At 34.1% G+C, this 13,960-nt stretch overlaps 1 protein-coding gene across 1 annotated transcript in view; it reads left to right on the top strand.

The window, feature by feature from the left end:
- Positions 1-13,960, top strand: part of MINDY3 (MINDY lysine 48 deubiquitinase 3) — an 86,130-nt gene that overhangs the window by 36,022 nt on the left and 36,148 nt on the right. Inside the window, exons 9-10 of the mRNA XM_051961842.1 lie at positions 1,081-1,151; positions 7,732-7,812. Coding sequence (XP_051817802.1) covers positions 1,081-1,151; positions 7,732-7,812 — 152 coding nt within the window. The remainder of the gene's footprint in view (positions 1-1,080; positions 1,152-7,731; positions 7,813-13,960) is intronic.

Below are 13,960 nucleotides of genomic sequence, written 5' to 3'. Positions count from 1 at the left end.
TGTCTGCTATTCCAGTGCCAAAAAATTTATTTAACTCATATACAGTGCACAATCTCAACTAATGGTGTAAACGGGATTTCTGGAGAACTATTTAAATTATTTGAAAGTATAAATTTTTCTAGTAAAGTTCATAATTCAAGCTTTTCATTAATTCAAAATTGTATACTCCTTGTTTGGTTTTGAATTAATGAGGTTTTATTATATTTGCATTTACTATATTACAATGAATATCCACAATTTTGGTAATGTGCAAGTACACAGTGGAAAATTTTAATTTTTATTGGAAATAATAAAAAGAAATAAGGATCAAACTACATTAGTATTTTGCATAAATAGTAATTAAATGTTTTTTTTCTCAGTAGTTTACGGATTTTCAGTATTTGTTTTGTTAAATGAAGAAATTGAATAAATGAATAAAAAGCTTCTTACTATTGGGAAGATTTTCTAAAGATGTTTAATGTTTATACTTAAATTTAAAATTTTACATAATTTGCTTATTTAGTTCGATCAGTGGATTTGTGCCAAAGAATACAAGTTCAGCTGTCATTTTGACTAACTCCTTAACTATATAATTTCAGCAAGTGACTTGGCTTCTCTGGGTATCAGAGTCCTCATTTAAAAGGAAGAGGTTAAATTAGTTGATCTCTAAAATCCTTTCTAACTTTGTTTATGGTCTACTGTTATCTCCTATGGTGAATTTGCTGTCATCTGAATGAGTAGTATATGAACCTATGAGAGTATTAAAAACATACATATGTAACATATATGTATATATTTCATATACATAAAATATTTGTATGTGTGTGTATATATGTATGTGTATCTCTGTAAAATCCCACTATATTGGATTTTTTATGTTTATCTTTCAAAAAATGCCTATAAAATTCACGTGCTAAATTTGAGCTAATAGCATATGGTAACAAATAGGTAGTCTATAAGACCTTATTATAATGTTACTAAGAGATAGGAATTAAAACCTTATTAAAGAGAAAGAAAGTGTTAGTTTTGAGCCAAACTGAGAAAATATTATGCATATCTTTATAGTAATAAAATAATCTTTCTTTTTTTCCTTTTAAACAGAACTTCTTGGCATACATAAGCAAGCAACTATAGGCTTTTTAACATTAATGGAATCTTTAAGATATTGTAAGGTAAGTTGATTTTTTTAAAATACTGAATATTAATAACTTTAATATAATTTTTCAAATGTTTGACTGCTTTAAAGTGTATTTTGTTGCTACTAGATATGTTGAGAGTATGTTGTGGATCAAGAGCTAGGCAATAGTGACTCTAAACATATAATGATCCATTTCATTTCCTGAAAATAACAAATGAATCTGTACCTATATGTTGATTTATCTCATGAAGACAAACATGTTTTGTATTGCCATGAATTGCAAGCCTTTGAAATGGGTAGAGTTCAAGTCCAAAGTTTTCATGTTTCTCTCCAAAGCAAATCCAGAGCTAGTAGAAGTTTTACTAGTTTATGAAGAAAGGAAAAAAAAAATTGAAATTTGAATCTGAATTTCTTATTTTTATCTTTTCCAACTGCAAAAGCCATTTAGCACTCTTATTTTGTTATCCTTCATATCCTTTCCTTAGTAATAAAATATATCCATGAACTTAATTTTTGAATATTGACAATATTTATTTTATGGAGCCATGATATCTATAAAGGTTTATATTTATGGAGATATCATTTTTGGGGGGAAAGGACAGTTTTAGGAAAAATGTTTCATCTATCTTAGGTCCTTGGTGATGGTAGGATTTTATAAGAATAATTTTAAAATATAGTAATAATCATTTTCCTTCCCTCCTGATTATTGTTCCCTTTGTGTCTTGCATTCTTTTAGTTTTTGTTGACTTTATTCATCAATAATAAAAAAAGGCAAAATTGTCTTACAGATCAATAAATCTTATAACAGTGACTTCCTCCGTATAAATTAGTTCATTCTCTGGTCTGCAGTTTTGACCCTTCCCACTCAGTTCCCATTTTACTAACCTTCAACAGTTGGCATACAATAAAGCCAGGTGACTTTCCCACTAGTGCATATAGGAATGACTTGAGAAGCATTTATTAAATGCTTACCATATGCAAAGTTCCATGCTAATAATTCAAAAAGAAGATCAGAATGGCCCCTCCACTCAAGGTGTTCACAATCTGATGGAGAGTGGAGATTGCAAACAATTTATATAGATATTTAATTGGACACACTAGGCAGAGTACTTGATCTTTGTTATCTAATGTGATTTTTTTTTTGGGGGGGGGTGTCCATATCTTTCAAAAAATGCCTATAAAAGTTCCACCCAATATATGAGGGATCTGCTTTTGGTTGTAATATTTTGTAGATCCTAGGGAAACAGCACTTGACCTGTCCATTTCCCTTACTGTTGCTACTTTTAGCCTTATATTCATCATTATGAAATTTTAACCTTGTATCTGAACATATCAGCTACCAGAATCTTACAAATCTAAAAATATCTATATAAATTGTTTGCATTTATTGGAAGGTGGCGGGGAGAGGACTGAAGGCTTAGCATGAGTTAGTCAATGATTATTAATTCCCAACCCCATGCCAAGTACTCTGCTAAACCCTAATAAATGCAACCCTTCTCCTAGATAGCAAGCAATCTAATATATGTTAAACATGTGTGATTATGCTAAATATATTTCCACATTATGCTCTACAAGAAAAATCAGACCAAAAAGGGGAAAAAAAAGTAAGCAAACAACAAAAAATGGTGAAAATACTATGTTGTGATCCACATTCAGTCCCAACAGTTCTCTCTCTGGATGCAGATGGCTCTCTTCATCACAAGTCTATTGGAACTGGCCTGAATCACCTCAGTGTTGAAAACAGACATAGCCATCAAAACTGGTCATTGTATAATCTTATTGCTGTCTCTCACTTGAACATAAAGCTCTTATTCTTGCCAGTGCATAATGTTTCTACATGCATAAGTGATACCATTCCATCCTCTCATTTCCAGCGTATTACATCTTCTAAAATTCTCACTTGTCATTTATCTTCAGTCTCTCATGTCTACTGGCTGCTTTCCTATTGCCTACACACATACCCATATTTCCTCCATTCCTAACAATTATTTGATCCATCCCCACTAGCCTATTGTTCCAGATGTCTTATCCATTTTTTTTTTTTTTTTTTTTACAGCTAAACTCTATGAGAAAGCCATATACAATCAATTTCTCTGCTTCTTTTCCTCCTATTCTCTTCTGTACTATCCAGTCTGGCTTCTAATTATTCAACTGACACTGCTATCTCCAGTGTTACTAATGATCTCTTAATTGCCAAATGGAATGGCTTTTTCTTAATCCTTCTCATTCTTGACCTCTCTTCAGTCTTTAACACTGCCAGCCATCTACTTCTCATTGATACTCATTTCTTTAAGGTTCCGTGACACATTCTCTTTCCTGGTTTTCTTACTTTTCTGACCACTCCTCATTTTCACTTTTTTGTATCTTCATCAAGGTCATGCCCAAGGTTGTCTTCATCCATTTTCTTTTCTACCTTTATAACTATTTCACTTTGTGATCTCAGCAACTTCCATGTATTCATTTAATTCTGTGCTTCTTGAATTTACTAATCCAAATCTTGACTAGTATCTCCTGTCAGACATCTTGAACTGGATCCCTTGGACATCTTAAACCCAACATGTCTAAAACAAAATTTAATACTTTCTCAGTCTTATCATCTTATAAGATCTTATAAACCTTGGTACTCTACCTCATCACTACTTCCTTTCTCTTTAATTGAAGAATAGGGCCATAAACTCCAAATCTTTGTTTAAGGAAAGAACTCTGCTCAGACATCTCGTTTCTCACTTGGTTATGCTATTTTGGAACTTCTTTGCAGGACATTTCTTGTACCTTCTTTTCTTCCTCTAACCTACCTTTCCTTTCTGGCTTCCTTTTGGGCATTGTCTTCCCCCATTATATGGTAAGGTCTCTGAGGGCAGGGAGGGACTGTCTTTTTTTTTTTGTACTTGTATCCCTAGTTCTTAGCACAACGTTTGGTAAATAGTAATTGCTTAATCATTATTGACTATTGATCTTCCCTATTACTGTTGAGGTGTCACTAACCCACTAGTTGTGCAGATTTGCAACCTGGACATATTTTTCTATTCCAAGCTTCCTTTTCTTTCTCTGCATCAAATTTGTTGCCAAGTTCCATGACTTAATTTTGTAATATCCCTCATATATATTCCTCTTTTCTGACATTGCCACCATCCTGGTAGGTCTTCCATCATCTCATGCTTGGAATAGAACAGTTGCTTTTTAGTCATTCTCCCTGCCTCAACCTACTCATCTACCATAGTCTACTATGTACATAGTCTCGTACTAAGTTTTCAAGTTGATCTTCTAAAAGTACGGGTCTGACCATGGTGCCTTCCTTCTATCCCCATTCATTTAACTCTCAGATCTTTTTCATTTTGAGCATCAAATATGGAATTCTGACATTCAAAGTCCTCCCTAATCTGACTCCTACTTAACTTTTCAGTCTTATACCTTATTCCCTATTACACTCTCTTTGATTCATTGACACCACCTTTCTCTCCATGTATGAATATTTTTCTTCCTCAACTCCATGTTTTGGCTTCTTTCAGGTTCCAATGAAAATCCCATCATTCACAAGAGGTCTTTACTAATCTCTCAATGCTGCTACATCCCCTCATTTTATTATCTCTAAATTGTACTATATTTATCTTATTTGAACATAGTTGCTTGCATGTTTTCTCCCTTATTAGGTGGAGGCAAGGAGGAAAGATGTTCCAGCCTTGGGGAATAGCCAATATAAATTACACATAGTACTAAATTTAAATAGGTCAGGGGAGCTGGGTTGGAGAGTATGAAAAGGAGTCTGTAATGTATGAAAAGACTGAGGAAAGGGATTAAGGAGCCAGATTATGAAAAGTTTTAATTGCCAGAGTTGTTTATCTTTGTTCCTAGAGGCCATAGGGAACCACTGGAGTTTGGTGATCAGTGGAATAATATGAGTAAACTTGCTTTTGAGGAAAATTCCTTTGTTTTCCATATAGAGTATGAATTGGAGAAGGCAAAAGACTTGAGATAGAGAGACCAGTTAGGAGGTTATTGTAGTTCAGCCAAGAGGTAGTAAGGGCTTGACTTGGGAGATAGCTATGTAAAAAGTGAGGAAGAATGGAGTGTGTTGTATAAATAAAAGCAGTATTTTATAACTTAATCTGATGCCTAGGATGACCAAGATGGCGAATCTGAGTATTGAAGAAGATGGTGGCACCTTCAGTAGTGATAGGAAAGTTCAGAAGTTAAGGAGGGAGATCAAAGCTGAATATAAACAGTTTACTTTGAACCCATTTGAGTTGATAAGATTACCAAGTGGGAGTGTAGAGAGAAAAGGAGAGGGCCTAATACAGTCTTGTTAGGGACTGCAGTTAGGGAGTGTGATCTGAGTGATGTATATAAAAAATATAAATACTCTTTTATAATGTAAGCTTCTTAAAGACAGAGGTGGCTTTGGCTTTGTATCCCCAGCATTTGATACAGCAACTGCTGTGTAGTGAGCATTCTGTAAATGCCTTTTGGTGAATTGTTGATTTGACAAAGGAAATTAAGAGGAAATGTTCAAATAGATAACAAAAGAATCGGTGAGAGCAGTATTACAGAAACCCAGAGGAAAATGTATTGGTGTGGCAGGGTAGGAGATTGGGTGAGAGGTGTCAAATAATGCCATTGGTTTTGGCTATTAATTACATGTATCAGATTTTTCTTGAAGCTTTTGCAGTATCTAATATTGGTCACAAAAAAATATAGGATAATGGAACTAGGTGACCCATAGTCATCTTTCCATGTCCACAATTGTACTCATCATCTTTCCCTCAGGCTCTTTTCCCTTCCAAATATCCCTATTACTGAAGAGGACCTGGCCACCTACCCAGTCATCCAGGCTTTCACCTCACTCTCTGTCACCCCAACTCCTTCCCCCTGACCCAATATCCAGTGTGCCGAAGCCTAAACATTTGACCTTTGTAATATCTTTCCTAGTGGTCTCTGCTCCTCTCCCGCAGCCAGATCAGTCCATCATCCCTACCACCAGCATGATTACAGGAGTCTACTGGTGTCACAAGTCTCTCCCTGTTCCAATGCTCCCTCCCCTCAGTTACCAAAGTGATCAATCTGATCATGTCCTCTCCATAACCAGTTACAGGGCTCTGGATCAAAACTATTTAACATTCAAAGCCCTTCATAATTGCTGCCACTCAACCTGTTTTTCCAATCTTCTTACTCCCATGCTCTTCTTCCACCACATACACTGATCCCAAGACACTGGCCCCAAGCTGTTCCATGAACTAGACACTCCTTCTCCCCATTTCAGGCCTTTTTCACTGCCTGTGCCCCCAGCCTGGAATGCTTTTACTCCACATTTCTATTTTCCAACAACCCTGGCATCCTCAAGTCCCAGCTTGAACTCTTTCTCAATCCCTCCTAAGTCTCATGACCTCCCCTCTTCTCCCTATCTATAACCCCATTAGACTGTGAGATCCTCAAAAACAGGGCCTGTCTTGGCTTTTTTTTTTTTTTTTTTTTTGGTGTCATTAGCCCCTAACATAGGGCCTGACACCTATTAAATATTTAATAATTATTATTTGATGAGAAAATACTGGGGTCTAAGAATGAAGACATCTACATTGTAAGTCTAACTCAGCCACTTTTAGTATGAGCAGATCATTTAATCAGTTAATTTTCTTCAAAATGGGTATAGCAGCACCCCCATTTTAGTAATGAATCTGCCTACCTCATAGATGAAATTGCTTTGAGGAGTCAATGAAATAATACATATGGAAACATTCTGTAAAATTTTAAGTACTATACAAATGTCAAATCATTTTGTATTTCTTTGTCGTGAATTTTTTTTGGAAGATAACACATTTTTATATGCTTTGATTTAATTATTTCTTATTTATGATAGTTAAAATTATAGAACACTGTGCTACAGTGAAAATATTTTACACACTTTCTTTTTTAGAGAGATATTCATTATAAGCCTGTTATTACAAGGGTGTTTTTGACTTAAGATCTGCATTTAGAAATTCTTTGTAATAATAGAAGAGTCATTCATCACTGCACTGCTTATTACTGATGGAATTTTAAGTTTTGAGGTATTTTGCATATCATACTGTCCTGGAATTTAGGGCGTAGCTTTCTGAATAACTTTTCAGCTTAGACAGCTTTCTCAGAGCTGTTCTGGTTACTTCTAGTTGAGGTAATGCTGCTTCCTCCTTTTGCTGATTTAACAAGGAGTAGTATTGTATTATCTTTTTTTTTATTCTGTATTGTTCTATTTTTTCTAGTTATAAATGTATACTAGCTTTTTAAATACACATTTCCTTATGAATCATGTTGAGAAAAAAGTTAGAACAAAAAAGAAAAATGACAGCAGAGAAAAAATAAACAGAAAAAAAAGTGTATATAGCTTGTATATAACCAACAGATTACATCACATTCAGTTTCCATACTTCTCTTTCTAGCTGCAGAATGGTATTTTTTATCTAAAGTTTATTGGGATTGCTTTGGGTAGTAGTGTCTTATCAACCAGACTAGGGATACCTAAATCTGCAGAAAATAAAAACTTCCTTGGTAGTAAAAGTATTTAATAATTTTATATACCTGTTATCATAATGAAATAGAACAATCCACCTGACCTGTTATTTTTGTTGCTAAATTTTCCCTAGGTTGGTTCTTACTTGAAATCGCCAAAGTTCCCCATTTGGATTGTTGGCAGTGAAACTCATCTCACCGTCTTTTTTGCCAAGGTATGATATTTAGATATTTTGATTTTTTTTTTTTTTTGTAATAAGATTTCTACAATACAGGTACAATATGGCCTTGTTAAATCGAGGTCTTTGTGCAAACTTTATTAAATCTTTTTTTCTAAAACCCATGATTAATCTCATGATTACCTCTTCAAAAATTATAATAATACATGTTCGTTTTTCTCTATTTTCTTTTGTTAGCTAATTATAGAATAATTTCAGTTATAATTATTTATCTTTTCTAGCTTTGCAGTTTTTGTCTCTGAAGTTTCACAGAAATTGTTCAACTTATAAAGGCTAAATGACTAAAACATTGAGAGTGCTCTACTAGTAGAAGTAAAAAGTAATCTATGCAATACTAAACAATTATGTTAGTAATATCAGCAGTAAGAATAGCAATAATACCAAATTGACATTTTGTGTTTTACAAGTTCTTTCCTCATAACAATTTTGTTCCTCAGTATATTATTACAATATGTGTGTGTGTGGAGGGGAGGAGAAGAAAGAGGACTAAGGCTTATAGAAATTAGATACCTACAATAAGGATTGAAATTAGATTCAAACCAAGATCATTTGATTCCAAGTCCATTCTTCTTTTCATGTATTCTAATATAACCCTACCATTTTACAGATGCAGAAACATCCAGCAAAATATTTTCCACAGTCACACAGGTAGTACATGTCAGAGACATTTAAATCTATGTCCTCTGATGCAAGATCAGTATTCACTATGGTAGAGTAGAGGAGACAAAATATTAAAATATGAGATTGGAATCAGGAGAGTTCTAAGTTTGATTTCTGCTTCCGACACAAGATGTGTGATGATGAGCAATCATGTCCCTCTTTTTGCCCCAGTTTCTCATATGTAAAATGGTGAGAATACATGAGCAAAAAAGCAGTTTGAAGTGCTGCTTAGTATGTCTGACTGTGCTAGAGATGTAAATACAGAAGGACAAAAGTCCCTCCCCTCAAAAAACTTACATCCTAATAGGAGGAAACAGCATATAACAGCATTGGCTAGAAGGGTAATTTGGTCAGGGAAGTAACAGGAATGGTTGGATAGAGCTTTAGGGAAGTCTAATGACAGCCTTTTCAGAAGCACCCCTGACACTGATGTGATCCTTGTTTCCAGAACTAGGAGAAGAAAAGGAATATGCATAGCAACTTGGAAGGAAGGTGGTTGAGATCAAACCTGATTGAGAAACTAGGCCAGCAAAAGGAATGAATGAATGAAGCATTACTGGGGCATGGATGCAAAGCACTGTGCAATGTTCTGGGAATATAGAGAGAAAAGTAAGGTGCTTCCTCCTCCCAGGGAGCTCCTATTCTAAGGAAGGAGACAAATTTATGAAAGGTTTTCACTGCAAATCAGATGGAAAATCCCAAGATTGCTAGGGTACAGTGACACAGCAGATGATAATGGTTCTTCTTTAAAGTCATTTCTATCAATAAAATCATAATTGGTTTATGATGTTGATCTGTTTAACAGTGCCAAGGGCTTTATTGACAAGAATTTTCTTTCCTGGGCCTTCAGTAGCTATGGCCACTTTTATCATATGCAGGATCAGTTGCCCTGTTATATGTTGTTTCCTCCTTTTAGAATGTAAATTTTTTGAGGGAAGGGACTGTGTTTTTATATTTACATCTCTAGCACATAGCCAGACATATTAAGTAGCATTTCAAACTGCTTTTTCTTTCTACAAGGATTGATTCAGGTTCAGATTATTAGACTGTATCTATCAGGGTCTAAGGGAAGATAGTGGTCAAAAGGTTGATGGTTTGACTTGCCTGGCATCTGCTGCCTCCTGTTTCTTCTCTCAGGGTACTTTGCTGCTTTAGCTAGACTGGCTTGGCTACTCTGTGAGTTACCCTGCAGCTGATTGGCTGCCCCCTTTCCATAGTAGTTGTTTCCCCAGATGATGACTGTAAAAGTTGGACTGGGGCAAGACCACTTGTTTGGGTAATTCTGCCACTAACAGGCTTGGGTACTAAACCCTGGAATAAGTAGTAGGTAGTCTTTACTAATCTCATTTTGTGGATAGAGATTAAATAATTTACTGAAGGTCCTAAGTGTTTGTACTGAAGTACTGAGGCCATAAGTGAGGCCACATTCGAACTCATGTCTTCCTGACTCTAAGGTCAGCACTTTGTATGTAGTATGCCACCTCACTGCCTCTGGTGATGAGGTGAATTTTGATATTTCTTTTTAGATAGACAAATAGACAAAAGTACTAAGACTTTACTACTTGTGTCACTTTATAGAAATACTTTAGCTCTCCTCGATCTCAGTTTCTACATATGTAAAATGAGGAATTTCAGCAAATGATTTTTAGGTCCTTTCCAGTTGTAGATCTGTGATCCAAAGGTATAGATTATGTAGCCTATATTCCTGTATTCTTATTTTCTTTCATGTAAATTTGTCAGTTAATTGTCATCTTTTCTTGAGAGTTCATGCAAGAAGCAGAGCCAATTATGTCATCCATCATGTTATGAAAATGAAATTAGCTCCTTTTATAATCATTACAGTTAAAGAATTTTGAATATCTTTTTAAAAAAGAAATGACCATGAACAAAGAAGACATCTGTGTTTCAGGGGAGGCAATGTTAGATAACAGAATAAATGTGAATGGGACACAGTCCTACAAAAATAGTATCAGGAATACTAAAGCTAGGATAAGTTGAGGTTGTTGAGAGAAATAAAAGTGAACGAAAAAGTTTTGTTTTGTTTTCTAATTATACTTTAATATGTTTTATTTCATCTCTTAATACTCATAGGATGAATTTGATTGATCTTTTATGAAGTTTCTTACAGTCTCATTTTTTTCTCCCACCACTTCTGACTCTTATGAGGTAATGCTGATCATAGAGTCAACCATCCTTCATAAGATCTTAAAAATGAGTTATACTCTAAATAATTGTTGCCCTGAGCTATTTTTTGACTTTGTAGAGATTAATTTACAATGCTTAAAAGAAAAGGCATTTGAAAATCGTAGCCCATTTTTCTTTTATGGATTTCCCATCACTTAAAATAGGTCAATTTGGGGTTGCCACAGTTGTATACAATGTCTTCCTAGTTTATTCATACTACTAGTTTCATATTGACTTTTATCTTTGTTTCAACGTATAAGGTAGCCTCATTGCACTTAAATAGCTAACTAAGACATAATTCCCACATTTGTAATTAATTATTTTCTCTCCATTATAACTAGTTCAGTTTTTTTATATTATTACTCAGTGTTCTAGTGCTTTCTCTTCTCTAGAAGGAAGCATTCTTGATATATAAAGTTGTGACACTTCTTTATAGTCTATAATCCTTTGACTGCTCTCATTTCTCTTTCCTGAAACATGTTTTCCAACCTTGTCACTGCCAAAAATGTGAATCAGTAGTCAATATTCACTGTCACTACTTAATCTCTATTCACTCAAAACTAAACTCTTTTTGAGCTTCACTTTTGTATTGAAATTGCAATCGTAAAAGCCATTAGTGACTTTCTAATTGTCATATCCAGTGCCCTGCAATTAGTATTCATTTTCTCAACTTCTGTAATTTTGAACATTCTTTTAAACCTGTTCTCCTTCATTCTTCTCCTTTTCTTCAGATTCTATAACACTGCTTCCCTCCTGTTTTCCTAGATATGCCCTAGGATTCTAAACTGGATTTTTCTAGTCTTCTTATCTCACTCATCAGCTTTCATTTTTGTGATGATAATTTTCACATCTTTAGCCCTGTTCTCTTTTTCATACTTCAATTAGGCATCTCCACCCAAATATCTCACCATTATCTTAATTCCAACATATCTAAAGTGGAATTCATCAATTTTTTTCCCTCAAATTTTGATCTCCTTCCCTTACTTTCTCTACCAGTGATACTAATTTTCTCTTCCAGGCACCAGAATTCATAACCTAAGAATCAATTTTAACTTCCATATCATTCTCCCATACACTCATTCTCTCTCCAAGTCCTGTAGATTCTCGACCATAGTTAAGTTTCCCTTCCTTTCCTACAATTCTCACTGTCACCATCCTGTTTCAGATTCTCCTTAACTAGAATACTGCTTAGCAACAGATCTTTCCACCCAATCCATGTGAATTTTACAAATTGGTGGAAATGATGTAGAAATATGTTTTTGTTACTTTATTGCTTATAAATATTCAGTAACTCCACCCTGAGTTTGGAATAAAGGTAACTCTTCTTAGCCTGACATACAAGGCCTATCTGTTATATATCTAATCTTCCTTTTCAGCATAATGTTCCCCTCATTCTATACACAACCCAAGTGTTTTGTTCTATATTTTCCAAACATTCCTGATGCTTTGTTGTCTGCTGCCTTTGTCTCTTATTCTTACAGGGTAAAATAAATTTTTCTGGTCACTATCTATAGATTTTCTACCCTTGCTTGAAGCCCGGTGAGTCTTCCTCTCCTTTCTCTCTGCCCATTCCCTTTCCTCAAGCTGGAAGTGATTTCTTCTTCCTCTGACCTCATAACGTTTTCATTCTTCCTGCAGGTCAGGTATTCCATGAACTTTCCAGAGTCCCACAGTTCTTAACATAGACATAACATTATAGTAAAGGAACGACTCCAACGATTTTCTCAGGAACTGACCTCTGGTCCTTTGATCAGAACTTTCCCCTTTCCCTCTGGGTGCAGATGAATCAGATCCAGAGCAACAGACATTGAAGGCACAAAAGCACACAAGATACTACTCGAGGATTCTAATCGGCAGAATTCTTCCGATATCATTCTCAGAATGAGTGTTCACCTATAGACTCTTACTGATATATTAGGTACATAATATAATAAGAATTCTCACCAAACTTCAATCTTGATCTCTTTCTATCTGTATGTTTCTCTCTCACTTTTCCTTGTTCCTCTTCTCTGTCAGGTGGATATATGATCAGTACCAATTATAATGAAGTACAGGAAACTGTACAGTTTATAGTTCTTGACTTTTGTTTTAGTGTTATTCCAACAAAAATAACTTAGTATTCTTTATTTATGTGTGTGTGTGTATGTACATATCTGCATATACATACACATACACACACACATACATATATATATATATATATATATAGTTTTTTATTGATCATTTAATCAAAGCCCTTCTTAGGATCTCAGCTTTATCATACAACCACACAATTATAGCCATTCTATGTAGTTATTTTAACCTATTTATTGAATTGAACTAACTTCTAAAGTTATACTCTTTTTACTCCTTTCTAGTTTTTTTTTTAATTTTGTTCCAAACATGTAAAGCAATTTTTCAAATTAAAATTTAGTAATTCCTTCTAAACTAAATATGTTGTTAATAGAGCTTGTCACATTATATACACTCTAAATAGTTTGTTTAAAGTTAATATTCATGGTTGGTTGATGTTAGACCATGAAAATGTAATTGTGTGTTGCCCTTAGATGAACAAGAAAATTGTTTCCTTTTGGGAAAATGTCACTTATCCATATGTTTTGTGTTTTCTCTTTAAGATGAGGTGTTTAACACTTTGAATTATAGTGTTAAACTCCAAGAAAATGTTGGTTGTACAAGTTCATGAGTCTCAATTTGAGTGCTGACCTAAGTTATGATTTCATATATTTGAGAAGTCCTATTGGATGCTCTTATTTCCCACCAAAGTATTATATATAATGAGGACCTACCCTTCTGGAATGGAAATAAAGGTTTTGTTCCATGTTGATGAAAACCCTCATTTTCTGAGCTGCCTAGCAAAAGACTGAGTAAAATAATTTTGATAGTTCTGGGAGAGAAGGTAAATTTTGGTCAGTTTAATTTTAAATTTACAGTTGTAAAAAGATACCAAGAGCTTTTAAAAATTATAAAAGAAGAATTCATAAATGACAAATTTTAATAGCTATCCTATTTACACAAAATTTACACAAAATAGTCATATTTGAATCTTTGCCTTTTCAAATAGGACTTTATCTTTTCTTATTAGTGTATAGTAAATTTGCCATCATCTTGTTTCATATTGGTAGTTAAAATATATGCATATTTAGATTTTTTTTTTCTGACAGATGTTTGAAATTGCCTAGTAAGAATACTTAGATGACCAAGGAAAAAACAAGTTTTCATTTAATTTAGTTATCCTCTTAAAGTATTCATCAAGGAGTCAGAAAAATTATTAGCCTTCTTT

The sequence above is a fragment of the Antechinus flavipes genome, chromosome 5 (assembly GCF_016432865.1).
Source record: "Antechinus flavipes isolate AdamAnt ecotype Samford, QLD, Australia chromosome 5, AdamAnt_v2, whole genome shotgun sequence".
Taxonomy (NCBI): domain Eukaryota; kingdom Metazoa; phylum Chordata; class Mammalia; order Dasyuromorphia; family Dasyuridae; genus Antechinus; species Antechinus flavipes.
Note: the sequence above shows the minus strand (reverse complement) of the source record. Positions and strands in the feature narration are given on the sequence as shown.